This window comes from Drosophila subpulchrella, chromosome X (genome assembly GCF_014743375.2).
Source record: "Drosophila subpulchrella strain 33 F10 #4 breed RU33 chromosome X, RU_Dsub_v1.1 Primary Assembly, whole genome shotgun sequence".
In the NCBI taxonomy this organism is placed as follows: domain Eukaryota; kingdom Metazoa; phylum Arthropoda; class Insecta; order Diptera; family Drosophilidae; genus Drosophila; species Drosophila subpulchrella.
In genome coordinates this window covers 9,992,571-10,016,211 of record NC_050613.1, presented here as the reverse complement: position 1 = coordinate 10,016,211, position 23,641 = coordinate 9,992,571, and the positions used below count along the sequence as shown (strand labels likewise).

The 23,641-nt window shown below is 42.3% G+C and overlaps 7 protein-coding genes across 7 annotated transcripts; 5 read left to right on the top strand and 2 right to left on the bottom strand.

The window, feature by feature from the left end:
• Positions 1-256: 256 nt before the first annotated feature.
• Positions 257-1,777, top strand: LOC119556521 (39S ribosomal protein L3, mitochondrial). Its single transcript, XM_037868797.1, has 4 exons — positions 257-403; positions 462-567; positions 629-1,152; positions 1,281-1,777. Exons 1-4 carry the CDS (start codon positions 366-368, stop codon positions 1,699-1,701), a joined length of 1,089 nt encoding a protein of 362 aa, XP_037724725.1. The 5' UTR covers positions 257-365; the 3' UTR covers positions 1,702-1,777.
• A 316-nt stretch (positions 1,778-2,093) lies between these two features.
• Positions 2,094-8,586, top strand: LOC119556907 (DNA-directed RNA polymerase III subunit RPC1). Its single transcript, XM_037869394.1, has 7 exons — positions 2,094-2,235; positions 2,290-4,148; positions 4,216-4,361; positions 6,222-6,639; positions 6,698-7,133; positions 7,187-8,222; positions 8,289-8,586. The coding sequence occupies exons 1-7, from the start codon at positions 2,192-2,194 to the stop codon at positions 8,493-8,495; spliced, it is 4,146 nt and encodes a 1,381-aa protein (XP_037725322.1). The 5' UTR covers positions 2,094-2,191; the 3' UTR covers positions 8,496-8,586.
• On the bottom strand, positions 4,443-5,401 carry LOC119556908 (brachyurin). Its single transcript, XM_037869395.1, has 2 exons — positions 5,279-5,401; positions 4,443-5,206 (listed from the first exon to the last, which is right to left on the bottom strand). Exons 1-2 carry the CDS (start codon positions 5,372-5,374, stop codon positions 4,478-4,480), a joined length of 825 nt encoding a protein of 274 aa, XP_037725323.1. The 5' UTR covers positions 5,375-5,401; the 3' UTR covers positions 4,443-4,477.
• Positions 8,587-8,987: 401 nt separating the features above from the next.
• On the top strand, positions 8,988-12,339 carry LOC119557382 (regulator of Ty1 transposition protein 10). The gene is made up of 3 exons (XM_037870127.1): positions 8,988-9,089; positions 9,157-9,891; positions 9,948-12,339. The coding sequence occupies exons 1-3, from the start codon at positions 9,032-9,034 to the stop codon at positions 12,137-12,139; spliced, it is 2,985 nt and encodes a 994-aa protein (XP_037726055.1). The 5' UTR covers positions 8,988-9,031; the 3' UTR covers positions 12,140-12,339.
• Positions 12,326-18,831, top strand: LOC119557383 (ATP-binding cassette sub-family A member 17). The gene is made up of 11 exons (XM_037870128.1): positions 12,326-12,601; positions 12,673-13,249; positions 13,850-13,993; positions 14,045-15,307; positions 15,370-16,154; positions 16,210-16,556; positions 16,619-16,957; positions 17,240-17,387; positions 17,450-17,647; positions 17,704-18,534; positions 18,595-18,831. The coding sequence occupies exons 1-11, from the start codon at positions 12,339-12,341 to the stop codon at positions 18,779-18,781; spliced, it is 5,082 nt and encodes a 1,693-aa protein (XP_037726056.1). The 5' UTR covers positions 12,326-12,338; the 3' UTR covers positions 18,782-18,831.
• Positions 18,832-19,151: 320 nt separating this feature from the next.
• Positions 19,152-20,477, top strand: LOC119557516 (protein obstructor-E). Its single transcript, XM_037870289.1, has 2 exons — positions 19,152-19,200; positions 19,584-20,477. Exons 1-2 carry the CDS (start codon positions 19,191-19,193, stop codon positions 20,276-20,278), a joined length of 705 nt encoding a protein of 234 aa, XP_037726217.1. The 5' UTR covers positions 19,152-19,190; the 3' UTR covers positions 20,279-20,477.
• A 197-nt stretch (positions 20,478-20,674) lies between these two features.
• Positions 20,675-23,603, bottom strand: LOC119557515 (EF-hand domain-containing family member C2). The gene is made up of 4 exons (XM_037870288.1): positions 23,441-23,603; positions 22,836-23,383; positions 22,510-22,783; positions 20,675-22,281 (listed from the first exon to the last, which is right to left on the bottom strand). Exons 1-4 carry the CDS (start codon positions 23,489-23,491, stop codon positions 20,785-20,787), a joined length of 2,370 nt encoding a protein of 789 aa, XP_037726216.1. The 5' UTR covers positions 23,492-23,603; the 3' UTR covers positions 20,675-20,784.
• Between the last annotated feature and the right edge of the window lie 38 nt (positions 23,604-23,641).

The following is a 23,641-nucleotide window of genomic DNA, read 5'->3' as shown; positions in this document are numbered from 1 at the left end:
CATCTTTTAAATCCCACACATTCCGCTGTGATGCGTCTGTGCGAAAAGCGTATAAAGCAATCGATATGCTAGTCATAGCCCAACTATCGATACCTTCGGTGTTTTGATAGGCCTGTTGGTTAGTCCAAACGGTGAGGCACTGCTATTTGTGTTTTTTTCGTTCTTTTTCTGCTTTATTTTTGTTTTGATCCATCGATATTAATCCGTCGATACTTTTCTTCTCTTCCTCTTCGATTTCAGGAGTAAAGGCGAAGAAACATCGATATCATCGATGTTTTCAAAACATCGTCAGGCCAACATCGATGTTTCTCCACCTCTACCGCACCGGCTCGTTTTTATGAATTATTGAAATATATTATATAAGGATGATGCGGAGTGTTATTAATCAGTTATTGGGTCTAAGGTTGGTACAATAACCATTGCCCCACTGGACATTACTTCATTTGTGTTTCCTCATTCAGGCTTAGTGGAAACTGTGGGGTTACGATTACCCAGGTGCGTGATAAGGGCCACTTGAGCAGACCCCGACTTCGGAATCCCCAATGGTTTTTGCGCAAGGAAATCACAGTATGTGCTCTATTTATATTTACCTTCAAACAAACCAATTAACCGAGTTCCAATACGACAGAAATACGATGATTTGATGACATCAGAAAACAAGCAGTTTGTCAACGAACTGGGCAGTGATAACTTTGGCGTTCCTGCAGTTAAGAAGGAGAACTTGATCAACACCAAGGAGGCATCTGCGAATGAGGCGGTGTGGCACCCAGGTTTAAGAAGGTGCGGCGTTATAGCGCGGAAGATTGGACAATATCCCCTGTGGCTTAAGAATGGCGAACGGATTCGCACCACGCTGTTGCAGATTGCGGACAACCATGTCATCAAGTACATTCCTCCGGAAGAGTATGTACCCGCCCAAACTCCCAATGTCAAGAATCTGCACAAGCGCGGCTGTATTCTCGTTGGCTCCGAGAGCACAAACCCAGCCCTCTTGACCAAAGAATACTCTGGATTGTTTCGGGATTCGGGTGTTGTGCCCAAGAAGAACCTGGCACGATTCATCGTTTCTCCAGAGGCTCAACTTGAGCCAGGCACTCCTCTAAATGTAAACCACTTTGGCATCGGTGACTTTGTCGATGTCCGAGGCAAAACGTAAGTATATTTCAATATGTTATTAATATAGCAAGATTGTTTAGCGCATTATAATGAAACCAAACCAACTTCCTATTCAATATAATTAAAAGTATACTTTATTTTCTAACCCATTGTTTTTCTTACAGAGTTGACCATGGTTTCCAAGGTGTGGTTAAGCGTCACGGATTCAAGGGCATGCCAGCATCTCACGGTGTCACGAAGACGCATCGACGTGCTGGTAATATTGGCGGAGGAGGCGAGAAGGGCCGCGTCTGGCCTGGTACCAAGATGCCCGGTCATATGGGAAATCGGTGGCGCATCATTAAGGGCCTTCGTGTGTGGCGAATAAACACGAAATACAACGTTATGTGGGTGCAAGGCAGCTCAGTGCCCGGCCCCACTGGCGGTCTGGTCTATATATACGATACAATCTTACCGCTGCGAAGAAATAAGGAAGCCCCGCCGTTCCCAACGTTTTATGGAGAGACACAGCAAGGGGCTGATGATATATGGTATGAAAAGGTGCACAGCTTCAAAAACGAGTCTATAACATATGAAAACGAATAACGTTAGTACTTAAGGTATTATAGAAATCTAATTTGTTGTTTTGAAAATAAAAAAATTAATTTTATACACAGAAGGATTTTAAAGTTGGGCTTTCGCCAATATTACACATTGTTGTTTTATAGTACGTCGAAAATGAGTTTTCAGCTGGGAACACAACAGTCAGCTGTTCTAGACTTAATTTTTATACGTACTACTCTATAAAGCGCAATATATCAACCGTTGTTAAATTATATATTGCCAATAAAAAATATTGAAATTCAAATATTTTAAATTAAAAATCCCCTTGCTATGAAACTGCGTTCCATTTCAGTCATTCCTATTTGGATGCACATCACATGGATAACGTAGTGTATCGATAAGTTATCGGTATTCCAATCAGGTGTTCCATCGGCGGTCCGGTCTGGTCTTATAAAAAAATCGTGCCGGGTTATGTTATTTATTTGTAAACAATTTGTATATAATTTAAAGTTCACTTTTTCGAACTACAATCATGCCCAAGGAACAGTTTCGCGCCTCTGCGCTTAACAAAAAGATGTAAGTTGTAACTTCAATAAATGTAAATTAGTAAATTAACCAATTTATGATCAGCTCACATGTGCAGTTTGGAATCAGCGGCGCGGATGAAATCCAACAGGAAGCCCTGGTGCGGATTATCTCGAAGAATCTTTACCAGGCCCAGCGGCAGCCGGTTCCCTATGGAGTCCTGGATCGCCGGATGGGTATAAGTACGAAGGACGCCATGTGCGAGACCTGTGGCCAGGGTTTGAACGAGTGCATCGGCCACTTTGGCTACTTGGACTTGGCGCTGCCCGTCTTTCACATCGGACACTTCCGCTCCACCATCAACATCCTGCAAATGATCTGCAAGGCATGTGCCCATGTGATGCTCAAGCCGGAGGACAGGCAAATATACGAGAAGAAGCTGCATAACCCAAACTTTTCGTACTTGGGCAAGAAGGCCCTGCATGTGCAAATGCTGGCCAAGGCCAAGAAGGTGACCAAGTGCCCGCACTGCGGCTCCCCGAATGGTGGCGTCAAGAAGGGCCCGGGCCTACTAAAAATCCTCCATGATCCCTACAAGGGACGCAAGGTGGACTCGCTGTTCACCAGCAACATGAACGAAATGCTTCGCTCCACGGAGTCGAATCGTGACCTCAACACAGCGCTTGGCAATTACAGCTCTGCCGAGGAGCTAACCCCACTCATGGTGCTCGACCTGTTCGAACAGATCCCGCAGAGCGATGTGGCCCTGCTGGGGATGTGCTCACACGACGCCCATCCAAAGCACCTGATTGTCACTCGAGTCTTTGTGCCACCCGCCTGCATTCGACCCTCGGTTCTGTCCGAAGTTAAGGCTGGCACCACTGAGGATGACCTGACCATGAAGCAAAGTGAAATCCTGCTCATCAATGATGTAATTCAGCGTCACATGGCCACCGGCGGCAAGATCGAGCTCATTCACGAGGACTGGGACTTTCTGCAACTCCATGTGGCTCTGTATTTCCACAGCGAAATCAGTGGCATTCCCATTAACATGGCACCAAAGAAAACGACGCGCGGAATTGTGCAGCGTTTGAAGGGAAAGCAGGGCCGCTTTCGTTGCAATCTATCGGGAAAACGAGTAGACTTCAGTGGGCGTACTGTTATTTCACCAGACCCCAATCTAATGATCAATCAGGTTGGCGTTCCTGTGCGTGTGGCCAAGATTCTCACATACCCGGAGCGCGTGAATCCAGCCAATATGCGTCACATGAGGGAACTAGTGCGTAATGGGCCAAGTATGCACCCGGGTGCCAATTATGTGCAGCAGCGAGGATCAAGCTTTAAGAAGTACCTTGCTTATGGCAATAGAGAGAAGGTGGCTCAGGAGTTGAAGTGCGGCGACATCGTCGAACGTCATCTGCGCGACGAAGATATCGTTCTGTTCAACCGCCAGCCTTCGCTTCATAAGATGTCCATTATGTGCCATCGCGCCAAGGTGCAGCCACAAAGGACATTCCGCTTCAATGAATGTGCTTGTACTCCTTACAACGCCGATTTCGACGGCGATGAAATGAATCTGCACTTGCCACAAACGGAGGAAGCAAGAGCGGAAGCCCTCATTCTAATGGGCAATCAATCGAATTTGGTAACTCCGAAGAATGGTGAGATTCTAATTGCCGCCACACAGGACTTCATAACCGGAGGCTATTTGCTGACCCAAAAGGAGGTTTTTCTTACCAAGGAAGAGGCCATGCAGTTGGCCGCTTGCTTCTTGGCCAACGAGGACTCCACGATGCACATAAAGCTGCCACCACCTGCTCTCCTTAAGCCGCGACGTCTGTGGACGGGTAAACAAATGTTTAGCTTGCTAATGCGACCCAACGACGACTCGGAGGTGCGCCTCAACATGGTCAACAAAGGGCGAAACTACACGCGTAACATGGATCTGTGCAGCAATGACTCTTGTAAGTAGTGCAAACTGAGTTATTATGATTACAAATCAAGGTTAATATTATTTATTTATATTCCTAGGGATCCACATACGCAATTCAGAGCTGATGTGCGGTGTAATGGACAAGGCTACCATGGGCTCTGGTACAAAACAATGCATATTCTACTTGCTGCTCAGAGACTTTGGGGAACTACATGCAACCAAGGCCATGTGGAGATTAGCAAGGGTTCGTATAATTACTTTGTACTCAAACAATTTTGCTTTAGGAGTAATGGATATAATTACCATAGTTATATAGTGCCAAATTTTTTTTTTTTTTTTTTATTAAAATCAGTTCAGACTTTATACAACACCCACTGTGTTCTGGGCAATAAAGCTCAGGAAGGAGGTGAGACGGACATAGCCAGAGGGATAGCTGGCGGTACACTGATCCTCAGCGACGAACGAATTAATGCCGATCTGTTGCCATTGTCCGGTGGTGGTGTTGAATATGATCAGAGGGCCGCCGGAGTCGCCGCTGCAAATGGACATGTTGCTTCCTCCCAAGCCAATGGCGCACATGGTCGACTCCAGCACGATGCTAGTCCCAAAGATGGGAACGCATCGTTGGTTCTCAATGATCTCCACTTCGGCATACAACAGTTCCAGCGAATAGTCCAGATACTCGTCGTCCATCAGTCCAAATCCTGCTATGACTGCCTTAGTACCCACAAAATTTTCCGACTTCTGGGACTCCGTGACCAATTGTATGGGCTGAATGCTAGTTGAAAATGTCAGTGCCTCTGGGAGTTTTATCAACGAGACATCGTTATTCAAATTTTCATTGTAGTTTGGATGCACAATGATGTTCGTGGACGTCATGCTCTGGGCATTTTCATTGTTCAGCTCCACGCTGCCAAAGATTAGAAAGACAGAGGCCTGGCCAACTGTGCAATGGGCTGCCGTCAGCACACAGGTGGAGGAAATGATGGATCCTCCACAGAGTAGATCGTCCCATTCGTCCCTCTTCAGAATGACCTGCCAGGGAAATTGGCCAAGTTTTGCCTTGGTTCCCGATATAATTCGTCCTTGCTGTCGAAATGGAACTAATCAAGTATATCATTTCCTATACACTGGCTTTGACCCGCTATGGTCACTACTTACTATTGCGGCTGCTTCAGAAGGTCGCATTAGCAGCCCGAAAACTGTAAGCCCAGCTAATAGAATTACCGCGATGGACTTTTCGTAATTCACCGCCATGTCTTCCTGCCTGGTGCTCTGTCGGAAGTTAACTTAATTAATTTCACACGTCTCAATTCCTTGACTCGACAGCTAGCTATCTTTTATCTCTGTATTTTGCACGAAATTTTTTTTAACATTGTGACTTTCTGATAAGATTAACTGCTAACTTAACTTAGTAAATTCGACGTAGGTCTTGCTCTTACATTATAGAGCGGTATCTCACTAATTCCATTGTTGTTAAAGCTGACATTTAATTACTTCTACGAACACGAATTGTTTGTGATTGTTTTCTGGGAACATGAATTGTTATAAATAAGTGACTATTGCTGCAAAATTAGTAGCAACCATAAAAAATGTTGTAGATGGCGTGTTATTTATACCCCTTTAAAGGGTATTCTGATTTCAGGCCATCAAGAGTATACGCCATTCTCTACGTAAAGGGTAAATATTAATTAATATTTGCCATAACTGCAAGGGTATATAAACTTCGACGAATGGTATTTGTCTTTGACAGCGACTGATATTGATTACACAAAGATTGAAGATAAAACGCACGAGTATTTAATTTTATTTATATATTTTTCTATTTGCTGACTTTAGATAAAATTCTATAAGTAAACATATTACATTTTTTGAGCACTAGCTTAAAATTATTAATATAAATTGTTTTTATATTTATTTATTAATAGAAAGCTTTAGGATTGAACTGTAGACGGAATAGGATCGATTGTATTCGGATGCAAAGTTTTACCAGACAAACAATTAACAGCCATGTGGCAACACCGCATATGCTTTCAAACCAATAATATTTAAAGTTAACTTTAAAATTTGCTCTACTAATCCCGAAATTTTATTTTCTTTTCAGATTGCCTCGTACTTCTTGCAGAATCGCGGCTTCTCTTTTGGCATCAGCGACGTCACTCCCAGCAAAAAGCTTCTGCAACACAAGGAACTGTTATTGGAACATGGTTATACGAAATGTAACGAGTATATTGAAATGCTTAAGGCGGGCACCTTGCAGTGCCAACCTGGTTGCACCCCAGAGGAGACGCTGGAGTCCGTGATGTTGCGCGAACTGTCGGCAATCCGAGAGCAGGCTGCCAAGACATGCTTTGCGGAGCTCCATCCCACAAATAGCGCGTTGATAATGGCCCTCAGTGGATCAAAGGGTTCGAATATTAACATCTCCCAGATGATTGCTTGTGTGGGTCAGCAGGCTATTAGCGGCAAACGAGTACCCAATGGTTTCGAGAATCGCGCCCTACCTCATTTCGAAAGGCATTGTGAGTAGACGTGCTCTACTCTATTTCAAGCTAATTAAAATACAATTTTGTACTTCAGCTGCGATCCCTGCGGCCAGAGGTTTTGTGCAGAACAGTTTCTACTCGGGCCTAACGCCCACGGAGTTCTTCTTTCACACCATGGCTGGTCGAGAGGGTTTGGTGGATACAGCCGTAAAGACAGCGGAGACTGGCTATCTGCAGCGTCGTCTGGTGAAGTGCCTTGAGGATCTGGTAGTCCATTACGATGGCACAGTGCGTAATGCTGTCAACGAAATGGTGGACACCATCTATGGTGGCGATGGACTCGATCCTGTTTCAATGGAGACCCGAAACAAACCAGTTGATCTGGTCCATCAATACGACAATCTGCGTGCCCAGTTTCCACAAGGCAGTGCTCGAGCGCTTTTGGGAGCCGAGATTCCAGATGCCTTGGAATCACTTTTAAAGACTGCTGAATTTGTAGAATCCCGCGAGGATTTCAAAGCAGATGTTAGGTATGCTTTGTCCACTTGTCACTTAATCCTATCTAATCCATTTGATATTCCAGAGCCCACATTACCACCGTGTCCAAGCGCATTGAGAAATTGCAGAAACGTTATGATAAGTTTATAGACCTATGCCATCAGATTGAATCCGTTACTGAAGAGCAGTTGCTGAAATTTGTGCGACGAATTAACGATCGATACAATCGAGCTGTTACGGAACCTGGCACGGCAGTTGGTGCCATTGCTGCGCAGAGTATTGGAGAGCCGGGAACCCAGATGACGCTTAAGACGTTCCATTTTGCTGGTGTCGCCTCCATGAATATTACCCAAGGTGTACCACGTATTGTTGAGATTATTAATGCGACGAAGACAATATCGACGCCGATCATAACTGCTGAGTTGGATAATTGCCATAGCATGGAGTTTGCCAGGCAAGTAAAGGCGCGCATTGAGAAAACAACGTTGGCAGAGCTTTCTTCCTACGTTGAAGTCGTATGTGGACCCTATAGCTGTTACCTGGCGATCGGAATCGATATGGCGAGAATTAAACTGCTGGGACTTCACATAAACCTGGATACCATTGTGTTTAGCATACTGAAGTCACGCATGCGTGTTAAGCCCACGCAGGTGGAGGCTGTAGCAAAGCTTTCACGGATTGTGGTTCGCGTGGAAGCCACTCGAACTGCTACGATAAATGCAGAGCTGGCTCGCCTGGCTCTCAGTCTGCAGAATGTAGTTGTGGCGGGCCTGCCCAATATCAATCGGGCGGTCATTGCTGTGGATGATGCGCGTCAGCCTCCCACCTATAAGCTGTGCATCGAAGGCTACGGCCTGCGCGATGTCATTGCCACCTATGGCGTGGTGGGCAAACGCACTCGCAGCAACAATATCTGTGAAATATATCAGACGCTGGGAATAGAAGCGGCGCGAACCATTATTATGAGCGAAATCACGGAGGTCATGGAGGGTCATGGAATGAGTGTCGATTGGCGCCACATCATGCTGCTGGCCAGCCAGATGACGGCGCGTGGCGAAGTATTGGGCATCACGCGGCACGGTCTGGCCAAAATGCGCGAGAGTGTCTTCAATTTGGCATCGGTAATGAAAACCCCATATATTAACTAACTAAATTCCTGTTAATCTGACTTATTGTTATCATTTCAGTTCGAAAAGACGGCCGACCACTTGTTCGACGCAGCGTACTACGGCCAGACGGACGCCATTAATGGAGTTTCAGAACGTATAATCCTAGGTATGCCGGCAGGCATTGGTACTGGTATCTTTAAGTTGCTACAACATCATGAGGACAAGCAGGTTCCAGCAATTGAACCTACAATATGCAGTTCGTTGAATCTAGTGCCGAGCACATAGAAAGCGGACCTTCGCACATAGTTGATATTGATATTGAGCTGATTTGAAATATATTCTAGAATAATAAATTCATATTTTAATAAAATATTTAGTTAAAATGCTGTTTTCATCTAATAGGGTAGTTTTTATTTTTTAGAACGAGTCAATCGAAATTTGGATCATAGAAGGAAAGGTCAGGAATTATAATTTTATTTTTCTCTATCATAAAATAAATATTTTAGGCACCTAAATTCCTTATTCGATTTCTTCGTTAATGATTATCACTTATTAAGCTTTCTTTCAATTTTTAAACGGACTGATTGAATTTAATGATTTATTAAAATCTTTAAAAATAATTACAAAGTCGAATAAAATATATTTCATGACCAGTAGCTTTTTAATATGTGAAGTTTTGATTTTCTATAATTTTCGAAAAACCCCCGTTATGTTCCACATCCCATCGTTCCCTGTGAAAACCTGTGTTTCAGCTACGGTCACACTAACCTGCTGATCAAAACAAAACAAAACAACGTGTTGTTATTAAAGTGAGTGGAGTGATGGTTTTGATATCAGATGCTTTTGGCCTGGACGTGTCCCCCAATGGGATACTGGTTGGTACGCAAAACCTTTGCTAATGATCAATACATAATATGGATAATAATAAAGTGTTTAATACACATAGGACATGGCGACCAGGCGGTGTTGTACAGCTCAAAAGCCAAAGTCGAAATGCCGGTTCGACTGCGAGAGGGAAAAGTTCGTGGATTTGCGTGGAGTTTCTTAGGTCATTTACAAAGATTATTATTGCTTTATAGCGAAAATGAATACTCCTTGATTTTATGCACCACCAGTTCTGATAAAGAACAATTTCAACTCGTTTACGTGGGCGAAACCAAAGACTGGATTAATGCAGCCATGTTCTTGGATGATAATCATATCGAATCGGATCATAAAAGGCGATTTGTTCTCCACACATCGCATAGTGCCATCCTATATCTGGAATACGATCTTACAACCAATTCAGACTGCAAAGTTCTGCAATTAGCTCGATGCACCGACAGTTCCATACTCTACTACACCAAATTACATGGAAATTGCTATGATAAACTAGCTATAATAAGCGGCAACGCCTTTGGAGAACTATTGATATGGCAAACGCAGTTTCCCATTGAATCTCAAGCCGAAACTATCATGAAAACATATCCCCTGCTTTTGCGTCTGCCAGCCCATAATGGAGTGATACACTCTATCGATTTCAATTTGGACTCGCAACTCTTGGTAACCACATCGGATGATCGTTCGGTGAAGTTTTGGAATATACAAAAATCTGGAGACTGGTCAACTGCCAAGATAAAGCCCATCTTTAGTTGTTTCGGTCACAGTTCACGTGTAATGTGTGTTGAAATCTTTGAAATGGGTAAGTTTACATATTAAAGGTTCTTAATCATTTTCTATAACTAATTTATCTTGCAGATGGTCAAATGCTTGTGGCCAGCGGAGGTGAAGATTCCTACATCTGCATTTGGAGTTTATCTGGCGAACTATTATTGAAACGCCGTCAGCATTTTGGAGCACCTATTTGGCGGCTGAGTTTTAGTAAGGATGCATGTACGCTATATAGCACCAGCTCCACCGGTAATTTAGTCGGTCAAAACCTTAAAGAAGTCCTCAATAGAACCAGGAATTCCCCTTCCATGCTAAGTAACTTAGGCGAAGCAAATGAGTTTGTCAGAAACCTAAAGTTTGTAACGGATGAGATAATTGTCGGATTGAGCAGCTCGAATCGATTGTATTATACTCGAATATTGCCGGATTCCTCTCAGGAGAACAACTGGCTTATGGTTAACGATTTTCCGTCGTACAAACGTACTGTCCTAGAAGTCTTTGATGGCATCATTGCCACCTGTGGTCATCGCCGAATAAGCCTTCACAGATATAACCCACAAACCAATGATTTCGATCAACTATTCGATGGCATCAGGATGAAGGGCACCATACGCTCATTTCAGTTTTTAAGCAAAGATCTTTATCTGGTGTCCGATAACCTGGGCTACTGCCTGCTGCTGAAAACCCACCAGCTTTGCATAGACTCGCATATTGCCCTTTTCAATAACCGTGAGCCTTGGATAACAGCGGCTTTGCTCATTTCCGAAAAGTATCTTTTGTTGGGCAATCGTGAGGGGCATGTCATGCTTTACTACCGTAGTACCACCGAAAACGACTTCCAATTAAAGGATACAATTAAGCATTTACACGGCAACATGGGCTCCAACTTCTTTAAGTTGCTCAATCTCAATGATGAGTATGCCCATATTGTGAGTGGAGGTCATGAGGCTTTTCTAAAGTATCTTCAGGTTAGATTGACGGACTGCTCGCTGTATGTGAGCCAACGTGAAAGTATCCCTTTGGCTTGGGTCGAAGCATCTCCCTCCGAGGACTTGATCTTGGGATTTAATGATAATCACATTGTTGCCTGGTCCCGACAATACGATGTTCTTTTGCAATTGGCTTGCGGTGGTGGAAATCGATGCTGGGACTTCCGACTGAGCGATAATCGACTTTGCATAGCATATGTCAAGCAAAAGCGTGTGCTTTTCTATCGCAATTCACTCTACAATAGAGTCGCTAATGAGATTAAAGACATTAAACCTAATACCTGGCACACTCGGAATTGCAATACCATTCGACTGCTTACCCACAAGAATCAATCGTTTCCCTATATTGTCTCGGCTGGCGATGATAATATCATAAAGGTCACGAAAGTAATCAATGACTCCTTGTTTCAATGTGCTGAACTGCACTCTCATATCTCAACTGTTCGTTGCCTACAGACACATCTCTATAAATCGAAGGAGGACTCGAGTACATGGCTTATCTTTTCAGTTGGAGGACGATCACAACTGTGTATTAGCCAACTAAACATAGATATCTCTAATAAGTGCCACATTACAGAACTATCCACCCATACCCTGCAAAATGTAATGGGAACATCATCTAAAACTAGTACCATCGAGGCCCGACTCATGGCAATTGATATCGCCCAGCATTCTATTGGGGAATATTTCTCCATATATGTTGCAGGCGCTGATGGAAACATATCTCACTATATCTGGAATGCGGAAGACCCCTGCCAACTAAATCTAAAATCTTTTGTAGATCTAAAAAGGTGCCCTCTAAGCATTCAGTGGATCAGTAGCAAGGGTATACTATTGGTCTCAACCTCAAGTGGAGAAGTCTATGGCTTTGATCAAGAACTAGAATCGATATATGTGCAACTTCAACTCCATGTGACGGGTATAAATACCATAGATATATATGTAGATAAGCATCTATTGCACATATTATCGGGTGGAGATGATGAAAATATTAAGTACACAGTACTCAATTTGGATACCAAAGATGTGGAGTACAAAACCGAGTTTCTGGGTCTTCACAATGCCCAAGTAAATGCTTTAGCCATACATTGCCCCACCAAAAAGATCGAGGGATCTGAAATGTATGCCTATACCTGCAGTATAGATAGACAGATCTATAGAATAGACCTCAAGACCCGCCAATACAGTCGAGTTGGATATACGTGCATATCAGACGTTAAAGGAATGCTTATTGATGAATATCAGCGAATGTATTTTTATGGATGTGGCTTACAAATTAAATGTAACTAGTTTGTATAACTTATTTGTTATCTAATTAAGATTATGAAGTAAGTTTATAATAAGTTTTGGTTAGGACCATTAGGATAGTCGTGTTAAATGTTTGTCAAAATGTCACAGTAAAACCTGAACTGCCTTACTTGTCATTTTAAATGTGAAACTTGACAAGTTTGTTCGTCGTTTGTTAAAAATAAATGATAAGTTCCTTAAAATGTCTTGCAAAGGGTGGCACATATTCTGGTTGTTGGTTTGGAAGAATTTTCATAAGCAAAAAAGTAATAAGCTAGTTCTACTTTTATCAATAGTTTTACCTGTACTAGCGGCTCTATTGTTATTATTTTTTTGCGCTTCGCATGATCGAAATCTGAGAGACTACTCGAACAAACCGGAAGCCCAGGCATTGGAGTTCAGTTGGAGCTCGCTTATCGAGAAGATAGATGCGAGACGCACGAACATGGTGAATAAACAGAAAGAGTAAGTTCTATATAATATGACTATTAAATACTTGAGGATTAATAAGGTTTTGATTTTATCTTCCCTTGCAGCTTTCAATATAACGTATTCATACCGCAGATACGAGTGGCATTCGCTCCCAATAAAAATCCAGCATTGCGAAAACTCATCGACAATGCGATGGGAAAACTTTCCATCGGCAAAGATAAGATTGTTAACTATAACAACTGCAGTGAATTGCGGACGCACGCCTCCGCGGAACATTATTTGGCAAGTGTTTGCTTCCGCAATGTGGATGAGTCAAAAAGTGGCCTACCTTCGGTGATGCATTTTGCCATAATGATGCCCTCGGAGCTGCGGAGCTATGAGCGCACCTGGATCGGCGACACCTGGAAGGAAAACCGTTCGCCGGTGGATCATGATCAGGATTCCGTCGAGGGCATCGACGAGAATGATTTCACGGACTATCTGCGAGAGGGATTCGTAGCCCTCCAGTACTACATTAGTTTGGAATACCTGCAGGCCGCAGCCAAGGCAGCCAAATTGCCGGCGATCCAAATGCGGCGATTCGACGAAAACCCTAGTGTTAAACTCTCCGACGGAAAAGCCACTTCATCCATATTGATGATTCTCATTGGCTTTATGTTCCCTGTGGCCATTCTAGTTAAGGTCTCTATTACCTTGATTTTATTCCTTGTTATAGTATTTAAAAATGCATCGATTTACCTACTCTTCAAAATGATGTAACTTAGCCAGTCTTATAATAAAACCAATTAACTGCGTTTATAATGTTTATTTTGCTGTTTTATAGAGATCTTATCGTTAATAAATGTAAAACAATAATATGTTTCTTTAAGTCGGTTAAAAAAACAATACCATTGCCTTTAAAAAAGATAAGAGTTTTTGGAAAACTCCATAGAGATATTATTATTAAAAAAACAAACCATTTAAAAAAAAAACTTTGAATTTAGAATATCATTAAACCGCATTATTAATATCTTTTGCTGTTTTATAAAGATTTTATAGTTAATAAATGTATAACATCAATTTATTTTTTTAAGTCGTTTTATTAAATCTATAGAGATATTAAATTTAAAATACAAATTCTTATCTTAGAATGCCATAAAAATAGATTTTAAAGATTTTTTTAGTTCATCAGGGACCCTTGACTTTTGTTTCACACATTCACTTCAGACTGATGCATACACAACACCTAAACATCAGTTTTTAAAATCTTAAGTTAATATAGTACTTTTTCGTTTCTTCAAGTTGATTGTGGAGGAGCGCGAAGTTGGGCAGCGTTTCGTGATGGAGGTGAATAACGCCAGTCCAACTTTGCAGGTTGCATCCTGGTTCTTCAATAGCTTCTGTCAGTTACTGCTGGCCCTAGCTTTCATAACTCTTTTACTAAAGGTAATCCTTCTTATATGTAGTGTGGTTAAAAGCTCACCCAGTTGCTTTCAGATTCAGTGGAACGGAACGTCGGCGGCATTTAATAAATGTCCCTGGCTCATATTGCTATTTTTTCTCATCTCATATGGATTCGCTGCGACCAGTTTTATAATCTGTATAGCATCTCTAATGCGTAACTCCAGGATAGCCGTTGTTATAGTACCGATTGTATGGATTCTACTGCCCCTTCCGTTTTTTACCGACGAGCAGCTGATGTCCAATGAGTTCCATGAGTTCTATGCCATTGTCACGGCAATTATTTGCAATGTATCCTTTAGTCGGGGCCTGAAGAAATTGATTTACCTGGAAGCCTATCCGGTGGAAGTGCCAATTAGAAAATATTTGATGTGCAAAGTTATGGACTCGGATTCCGGCCTTGTAGTGCCCATTTCATACTTCTATTTACAGACCTTTTTATATATTCTACTCGCCTTGATCTTGGAAAACAAAATATGCATTTGGCTTGTACGTCATTTAAAGGAAATGTGTAGGTGTTGCAAAACTTTGAAATTACATCGTAATATCTGGCCGGTGCGAGGACGAAAAGAGGAAGTTCCAGAAGCCATCGAACCGAAAAACGAATCCCACATCTCCATAGAGTTTCGTAACGTTTGGAAAAAGTATTCGAACAAGATCGTGGTGGAGAATTTCACATTGAGCGTGCATCTTGGAGAAGTAGTGGCTCTATTGGGCCATAATGCATCTGGAAAAAGAACCATTGTCAAGATGGTATATGGACTGACAAAGCCTTTCCTGGGAGAGATCTTCTTAGCTGGCTATAATGTAATTACGCACAAAAGGCAAGCCTTTCAAAATGCCGGCATTTCCTTGTCATGCAAATCTTTAATCTCCGAGTTCACGGTGTTCGATCATCTGATATTCTTTTGTCAGTTGCGGGGTCTCAAAAGGACCGAGGCCAAAGTTGAGGTGATATCATATATACGCTATTTAAGAATTGAAAAGTGGGAAAAGTCACAGGTGAAGGAACTCACCATCGGACAGAAAAGAGTTCTAAATTCTCTGTGTGCTTTCGTTGGTCGAACCCAGATTGTAATACTCGATAAACCCTTCGATGGTGTCGATGAGGTTAAGGCCGAACTGTTCTTCAGCTTTGTGCAGGAGCAAAAGAAGAATCGCTCCATTTTCTTCACTACCAATAGTCCAAAAGTAGCCAGTGGCATTGCCGATCGTATTGCCGTGCTTTCGAAGGGTAAGCTCCTAACTTTCGGAACCGAAAAAAGGCTGTGCAAGACTTTAAATGATGTCTATAGACTGGTAAGTCCTAGTTAGGATCACCAAAATATTTTGTATTCTCTATCGCAATGTTTATTTAACAGACCCTATATGGCAATGAATATTGCGATTTCAAGGAGGTGCAAATCTTTTTGGTGAATTTCATACCTGATACTGAGATGGACTATACATTAGGTGATTTGGCAGTTTTTATAATCAAGCACCAAAACCAAACTGAATTGATGGATTTGCTTGAGAACTTGACACGCTATAAAGAGGAATTGAATGTGAATAGTTTCCAACTTCAGGAGTGCAGCCTTGATATTATTTTATACAACCTATTTTCACGTGACCAATCTAGTTTTCAATTCGGAGATGCAGAGTCCCATATGTTTACCATAAACAGAGAGCCCAGAAGGAGATATATCATCGCTTTGATCGTGAATATTCGGGAAGAACTTCGGCAACGTCTGCTCAGAGACATACGGAACTGTTTTTTACCACTTCTGAAACTCATTGTGCCGACTTTGGTGGTCCTTTGGACCCTTAGCATGCCATATTTCTGGAACAATTGCCTACAGCCGGAACTGATTGTTTTTCCCATTACGGATCATGAAAGCGGGATCATATTGATGCAACAAAATCTATTCGAGAAAGATCTACTGGCGGCCACTGAGGAATTTGCCAGAACAGGAGTTACCGTAGTGAGTCCCAAGGCTGACATCAAGAAGTTCATCTATAGTTATGAGTATGACAACAACTTGTTGTCGGATTTGGATATTCTGGAGGCGGCCATATACTCCGATGATGAGGTTGAGATTCTCTTCAACAACAAGTGGCATTTCACGGCACCCGATTGTTTGGCCCTGGTAATGAATTCCCTGGCAGTGTGAGTTCATAATATATTCAATCTTATGGAATAATAATACAACTATATTATTAAGTGGTCTCATAGGTTCGGATTCTGGTATTAAGGTGGAACTGGAACCGCTGCCCTTCTCGACAATCCACACCCTACAATTGCATCTTACCACCGATGGCATTGACCTGATATTCGCCACCTGTCTGAGCTTCTGTTTCTGCTACCTCTGGAGCTTACCCCTGCTCTACATGACCCTCAATCGAAATGGTCGCTATAACTATGTTGAACTGATTGCTGGAATGCGGATAAGCACAATGATAGTAGCTTTTCTTATATACGACATGGTGGTTGTGTTACTAGCGCTTTTTCCCGTCAACCTGGCCGTCCTATTAATGCAGTGGGACATACTAATGGATCCTGATATTATCTGTAAGTGTTAGTAGTTATTAGTTACATTCATACCTATTCCATTTTTATCTTTTATTTATCAGTGCTTTGTACCTATGTCTTGGTGGCCATTGCCCTTTGTGTGCTTAGCGTGAATATCTGGATATCAATTGGCATTTCGGATACTCAGAATGGCTACCTGAAGCTACTCACTTTCTACTCATTCGGCATTGTGACTTACTTAGCGCTGACCGAACTGCAACCCACTGTGGATCTCAATGCGATTTCCCTAGTATTACTGGACTTCCATCCGTATTATGCCCTGTTGCATAATCTAATGCGCATTACCAGTATATCGGAGAAGATATGGCTCTGCAGAGATCAGCAGATCTACGAGACCAGTGTTTACTCGGAACAGTGCCTGAAATTCCCCAACTGCTGTGGTGAGTCCTTTTGGAAATGCTAAAATTTCAACATATGAAGAACCTTTTCAAAACTGGTGTTATTCATTATAATATAATACAATATAATATAATAATAATATAATATAATATAATATAATATAATATTATATAATATAATATAATATAATATAATATAATATAATATAATATTATATAATATAATATACTATAATACAATATAATATAATATAATATATCTTATCTGTGTATTTCCAACTTATAAACTGTTCTTAAATGGATACCTTCTTTATCCTTGTTTAGATCCTAATGCCCAGCAGTTCCCCCATTTCCGATACCTAGCCTGCGTCTACATATTGACCGTCGTGGTTTGGATCTGGATTTATATATGCCTCAAGTCGCGAGTGGTAAAGCGCAGACCTCGACAAGGAAAATACTTTTGGGATAGCGAGTAAGTTTTTGAAATCGTTTATTGATAATATAATATTTATAATAAGCGCTATATTCCCACAGTCCAGATAGCCAATACGATCAGAATGTTTTGCACATTACTCACCCCAATGATCTCGAAAATACTTGGATATCAGAAAAGATACGTGTTGGAACTCTGGAACGTAATTATATAGAGTCCAAAGTTCTGCATGTAGAGCATTTGAGCGTGTTCTTTAACCTCAAGGCGGCCATTAAACACATTGATTTTATGGTTAATCGGTAAGCGATAATATTTTGTTTTACCTTTTTATTTGTTACTAAGTAATCCATATCAGCTATCAGGTTTTGAGCATATTCGGGGCCAATGGATCTGGAAAAACGGTTCTGCTGAAAACCATTCTCGGAATTTACCCACCCAGCTCAGGACGCATAATAAGCTCGAAAAAGGTGCCTTTGAAGTCGGAAAACTTGGAAGGGTGCAATCTAATTGGTTATAGTGCTCAGGAGGTTCAGGTCTTTCAGTGGCTGACAATATGGGAGACTATACTTTTGATACTGCGTATAAGGAGGTCGAATAGAAAAACCCTTCAGGAGGATGCCAGGACATTGTGCAAAATTTTTGGTTTATACAACTATCGGTTTCAATCGCTTTCGGTGTGCAGTCGGGGAATACTTAAAAGACTGAGTCTTGGCATTGCCCTGATGAGCGATGCTGATCTCATCCTGCTGGACGATCCCTTCACCCATCTGGACGTCATTGCCCAGCGCACCGTGCTCCATGTAATCCACGAATTGTCCCGCCGCGGCCAATCGGTGATCTATACCTGCTCCGATACCCAGGTCTCGAATTCGGCCCTGCGAATGGCGGCCCTTAGTTATCCCGGAATCGCCGCCATTGGAGAGCGTCAGGAGTACCTGCAGAACTACTACACATCCTACTATGTCGTTGAGACCCGAATCCATTTTCCCGAACTAGCCGGTCCCCTTAAATTCGATTCCTTATCGGGGGAGTCCCAGGAGGAGCAGGAGCATGGATTGAAAACCGAGGAACCCCTACGATTCAAGCACCATGAGTTCTCTACGGTGTGTAATGACAGCGAGGATAGATGGAAGTACCTACAGCTATGTCTCCTCATCGAAAAAGCATTCCCCCATGCAATTATCAAGTGAGTGGGAGAAAACCCCAACTATATCCCATTTCCTAATCCCATTCTATATCATTTCAGGACTGTTAGCTTGCCGAAGGCCTGTTTTTGGCTGTCCAGCAATATGTACTCCATGAGTCAAATTGTCAAAACTCTCGAGCTTAACAAACAAAATTTTTACTCATTTGCAATTTCCCAGCCATCGGTCAGTTCCATTTTCCTTGCCATAAGTCCCCAGAAAATACATAAGAAGTCATTTTCTTATTGAGGGTTTTTTGAAACCCAAATAAAGCTTCTTAATTCTATAATGAATTGTAATACAAAAAAAAGTGTTATTTTCTTTAAAAAAAAGTCACCAAACTGGAATCAAAACTAGAGTTTTTATAGGATTATAATAAACATTTGATATGAAAACCATGGGTATAAACTGCATTTCTTTGTCAACAACTTTGGACACTGATGAAAGACTTTCCCTGCTAATTTCCTAATGGTTTCATTTATGATAAACGCTAGTTCCGATGCACGCGCGAAAACTATTTGTTTTAGCCGTGTCTCCCACAAAAAGCCGACGTTACCCATGTAACTGTCTGCCAAAAATGATAAGAAGACGTCGTTGCCTATAAAAACGCTCGGTGGCAAAATTGTCTCGTTCTTGAAACTCAGACTCCAACTCCAATATGAAAGTTTGTACGTTCGTTTTACTTTTTTTAGAGAGAGGGGTTCTTAAGTTATCAATCGGAATTGAAGTGATGAAGTACCTTATAAGCACTGGCAGGAATGGATTATTTTTTTTAACTGGATCTTTCGTATAACAGGATATATACATAGATGTCCGATAAGGATTTGCCAAAATCGCAACAGTCGATAGTATTCCACGTAATATACATCAAAATTCAAAAACAGCAAAGCTTTGTTTTGAGTTATGGTTGATTTAAACTTATTTATAAATGATAATATATTTTTACCTATAAAATATATGATATTTTTAAGTTTAAATTGGAAAATATTTGATACACATGAGAGTTACGATCTATACTAATTAAATCTTTTCTGCATTTTTTTATCTTCAGGCAATGTAACCCATCTAACGCTTGTGATTCTACTATCCTCGGCGGTTCCATTGATTTCAGCACTCAATACCATTTGTGAGAATCGATTCAATGATCTTTCGTTTGCGGATCCCGCCAGTTGCTCGAGCTTTTATGTGTGCCAGCGTGGTAACGCCATCCGAAGGGAGTGCTCCAATGGTCTGTACTTCGATCCGAAGATCCAATCCTGCAATCTGCCCGGACTCGTCAAGTGTTTCAACGGGGAGCGCGGAGTGGCTCTACTTGGGGCAGGTAAAATCAACCTGACCCAGGCATTGGATCCAAACGGAAACCCTAAGGCGGTGGCAGCAACGACTGCTGCGACCACAACCATCTGTCCCCCGACCACTACAACCAAAGACCCGAAAATGGTATCAGTAACAACTAAATCTCCAGGATCTGCAAAAGAATCCAACGATTCCGATACCATCAGACCATCAGTTCCAGTTTCCTTAGAAGCGAAAATCCGTATCGATGTATTAAGATCTTCGCGCGATTGCCGTGATATAAGCGATGGAGTGTACTTGACAGACCCCCAACATTGTCGACGTTACTATATGTGCCGTAAGAACCGCCCCAAGCGCCACAATTGCCCCAGAAATCAGTGGTTCAATCGGGAACTGCTGATCTGCCAGGATCGAGATGAAGTCTTGAACTGCCCATCCAACCGGAATTAGTCAGCTGTGTTATTAGATATATCAGAAAATATACATTTTATAACCACAATCTACAGAAATCTAAAATCATGTTGAATAATTTTAAAAACAAATTAGAGTTCCAACTTCCGTTAAAAATTTTAAAAGTACCATCAAAATATCCATGTTGGTTAAACCTTAAAAAGCCTTTATTAAACATTTAAATTCGCACAGCATGGAAGACATTTTTAAAATTGTTTATTATAAGAAAATGTTCGGTGCTAGTCAACAATTTTGTTTGTTTTAGAACAAACTTTGACTAAGATTCCAGATGGAAAAATAGTTTATTTGTTAAGCTCTTTATCTTATAAATAAATATTTTAACGTTCTATCCCTTAATATACCAGATAAACCCAATTTCGAGTTACTACTGATAAATCAAGTGCAATTTTAAATATATTTAGAATCTGAATGAAGGAATTACAACCAAAAATTTGGAACGAACAATGTGTAACGCTTGTTATAGATAGCTATAGATGTTTCTTAGACTACGAGTGAGGGGAGTCCTCCTCGTGCTTGTGGAACTCGGCTTCCACCGACGGAGGCAGTATCCTGGTTTCGCCAATCGTGTCGTGGTTCTTCTCGCCTCCAGTGGGCAAATTGAGGGGCAGACTCAGTTCCCGCAGGAAACAGGTGAAGTTCACCACACGACCCTTGTTCAGGAACGGGATCTTGGGGCACAGCTCGAAGGCGTGATTGACGGGCACCATGTCGCATCCCTTGCCACAGGATACGTCGATGAAGTTCATCAGGTCGCACACCTCGATATAATCGCACTCGTTGCGATTCAGTATGGATAGTATATTGTCGATCAGTTCCAAAGAGAAGGGAAGACGACACCCGCGAAGGGCCGATCGCACTTTGGATTCCGGTAGGAAGGGTTGATTGGTGGGATTGATGTGATGGAAGTGCTCCATGAGATCATCTCGGGCATTCCACAGGGATCTCTTGAGTTCCAGATGAGCCGCTGCCCGTACAGTCGACCTATCGCAGGCATGCGGTTGACTCTTCTCCGCCGAAAAATGCCTACACAGAGTGATGATCTCGTGATCACTGATCATATTACCAATTATGCCAATCAGTGCTCCCTTGAAGCTCTCGAAGGACACGAAAACATCTCGCTTCTTCTCCAAATCTGTACAATCCGGAACACAAGATCCCACAAACTCGGCCATGCGATTCTGCAGAGAATTGCGAACCTTTTCCATGATTAATACCACATTCGACTGACTAAAGGTCTCCGGATGGTGCTCCATATACATAAGGGTGTACTCATCGGCGGAGACAATGTGAAAGATGAAGTCCTTCAGCGACATGGTGGATCCGATGAAGAAGTTGAAGGGCATATAGTACTGCGGCTGCTTGCACGAGAACTTCTCCTGACCCGGTAACTCCAGGCGGGTTCGCTTCATGAACTCCCCGCCCAGGAAACCGGAGTTACGAACTGCTATCTCCTGAATTTGCAGCGTATCATCGCAGAGATAATAGCTTATCACGAAAATTCGCTCGCAATTCGCCTTGATCGTCGAGAGCATTTTGGCACCATAACGCAGAACGTAACGATCGTATTTGATGAACTTCTTGAAATCCGTTCTGGGCGGCTTGGGCTCCACCGAAATGCAGTTTCCCACCGAATCCTCATAGCTGCCCCAACCATTATAGGGCGGCAGTTGGCGTTCCCCCGCCCTATGATCCGCACAATCATCCGATCTGGTGGGAATCGGCAGTGGGGTGAAGTCCTGAATCCCATATCGTTGGCGGTAATAGTTCTGGGTAAAGGGATCCAGCTCGGTGATTATCACCGCTCGGCCATACACATTGATCACGCTGCCAATCTGAAGATCACGTTCCTTATAGTAAAGGATCTCCTTGTTGCCCGTGTTCAGGGGATCCACGCAGTAGCGTACGTTGCGCATGTTTGTTCCCAGAACGTTCAAGAGCGTCATTGGAGTCATCTGTCCTGGCAGCACTAGGCCTTCAAATTCCTAGGAAAATATATAATATAATATGATATATAACGTTAATAATAAACAGAGAAAAAATGTATAAGATATTATGATATTTCTATCCACATATCATTTCTAAATATTGCTCTCCCACTCTTACCTAGAATAATTCTAGGTGTTATATCGCTCTTTTTCTCTCTTTTTCGATTTGGGAGAATTTTTTTAAGAGAGAAAAGTTATCCTAAGATTAATATCCTTATCACTCACTCTGGCTAAGCGCCCACGTTTAAGAAATACTGTCGGCCCGTCGCGACCTGAGTTCCGAATATGTTGTTCCTTGATTTCTATGGTATCGTCGGATAGATAGTAACACACTTCCAACTTTCGTACATCGCCGAACTCGGTTCGATCATCCCAGTAGGCCTGAAACTTTAATATCTGCCGATCATACTTTAGAAACTGAGCAAACGGGTGGTTCTTGGGTATTAAATTGCCAGATTTGGGTTGGTTCTCACGTTTTCTCATCGTCTCGGTAGGATCGCTGTTAAAATAGAGTCAATACTAAGGTTATATACCACTAAAAATGGTCTCACCATGGCGATTTTACAGGATCGGGAACCGTTATTCCACGTTTGTTAAGGAAATCCCGAGTGAACTGATCACACTTGGTAATATGATACTGACGGTCGAATATTTGAACCGTCTGATCAACGTTTAGATCAATTAAGGACATAAACTCGTTATCACAAGGCGGGGCCTTTGGAACGCGCTGGCGATGAACCACACATCCCTGGACAATGCCCGAGTTGTCCACCCGCGGTTCGTAGATCTCCAAAGTACCGTCCTCGAGATAGTAGTATATCTTGACTTTGCGCACCAAGTAGGGGGCATGGTACACCTCCTGAAGGGTTTGCTTAAAGTAGGCACTGAAGCACAGCACCTTCTTATCGTAGGCCAACCAGGGCGGCATTCGGGGACCCGATCTTGGTGGATATATGGAGGAAGCCCCGACTGGCGGACAACTTATGTCCACCGTAACGCTGCCCGATTCCACAGGAGGCGGCTGCTGGCGATCACTCAGCATGCTGAGTCCTTGGAAGTTGGACAGGGATTGCGGTTTTGGATAGTGACCTTTGGATACCTAATACCCAGATGTTGTTATAGAAGGCTTATTAGATATACACCACAGAGTACTTACATCGCGGAACAGCGTGCCCGGAAGAAGGGGCATACCAGGAATGCGCAGCATTGTGTCTTTTATCTAAATAAACCCTTCCTCGAACCTTTTCTCTTTAGTAATATTTGGTAGCTTTGTGTGTTCTCTAAATACTGTGCTCTAATAAACGTACAATTCAGATATATTAGTTCCAGAGCCTACCCTTTTCCTCAATTCTTCACT

What these genes read in the sequence shown, in the direction of transcription:
- LOC119556521 (XM_037868797.1), top strand. Translation starts at nt 366, where the DNA reads ATGATGCGGAGTGTTATTAATCAGTTATTGGGTCTAAG. An exon ending in TTTTGCGCAAGGAAATCACA is followed by an intron (nt 568 to 628) that starts GTATGTGCTCTA and finishes CCAATACGACAG; the next exon opens with AAATACGATGATTTGATGAC. An exon ending in GTCGATGTCCGAGGCAAAAC is followed by an intron (nt 1,153 to 1,280) that starts GTAAGTATATTT and finishes TTTTTCTTACAG; the next exon opens with AGTTGACCATGGTTTCCAAG.
- LOC119556907 (XM_037869394.1), top strand. Translation starts at nt 2,192, where the DNA reads ATGCCCAAGGAACAGTTTCGCGCCTCTGCGCTTAACAAAAAGAT. An exon ending in ACCTCATTTCGAAAGGCATT is followed by an intron (nt 6,640 to 6,697) that starts GTGAGTAGACGT and finishes TTTGTACTTCAG; the next exon opens with CTGCGATCCCTGCGGCCAGA. An exon ending in GTGTCTTCAATTTGGCATCG is followed by an intron (nt 8,223 to 8,288) that starts GTAATGAAAACC and finishes TTATCATTTCAG; the next exon opens with TTCGAAAAGACGGCCGACCA.
- LOC119556908 (XM_037869395.1), bottom strand. Translation starts at nt 5,374, where the DNA reads ATGGCGGTGAATTACGAAAAGTCCATCGCGGTAATTCTATTAGCTGGG. An exon ending in CTTCTGAAGCAGCCGCAATA is followed by an intron (nt 5,207 to 5,278) that starts GTAAGTAGTGAC and finishes CCATTTCGACAG; the next exon opens with CAAGGACGAATTATATCGGG.
- LOC119557382 (XM_037870127.1), top strand. Translation starts at nt 9,032, where the DNA reads ATGGTTTTGATATCAGATGCTTTTGGCCTGGACGTGTCCCCCAATGGG. An exon ending in CCCCAATGGGATACTGGTTG is followed by an intron (nt 9,090 to 9,156) that starts GTACGCAAAACC and finishes TAATACACATAG; the next exon opens with GACATGGCGACCAGGCGGTG. An exon ending in TGTTGAAATCTTTGAAATGG is followed by an intron (nt 9,892 to 9,947) that starts GTAAGTTTACAT and finishes TTTATCTTGCAG; the next exon opens with ATGGTCAAATGCTTGTGGCC.
- LOC119557383 (XM_037870128.1), top strand. Translation starts at nt 12,339, where the DNA reads ATGTCTTGCAAAGGGTGGCACATATTCTGGTTGTTGGTTTGGAAGAAT. An exon ending in GAAATTCCCCAACTGCTGTG is followed by an intron (nt 16,958 to 17,239) that starts GTGAGTCCTTTT and finishes ATCCTTGTTTAG; the next exon opens with ATCCTAATGCCCAGCAGTTC. An exon ending in TTCCCCCATGCAATTATCAA is followed by an intron (nt 18,535 to 18,594) that starts GTGAGTGGGAGA and finishes ATATCATTTCAG; the next exon opens with GACTGTTAGCTTGCCGAAGG.
- LOC119557515 (XM_037870288.1), bottom strand. Translation starts at nt 23,491, where the DNA reads ATGCTGCGCATTCCTGGTATGCCCCTTCTTCCGGGCACGCTGTTCCGC. An exon ending in GATCCTGTAAAATCGCCATG is followed by an intron (nt 22,784 to 22,835) that starts GTGAGACCATTT and finishes CTATTTTAACAG; the next exon opens with CGATCCTACCGAGACGATGA. An exon ending in AACGTGGGCGCTTAGCCAGA is followed by an intron (nt 22,282 to 22,509) that starts GTGAGTGATAAG and finishes ATATTTTCCTAG; the next exon opens with GAATTTGAAGGCCTAGTGCT.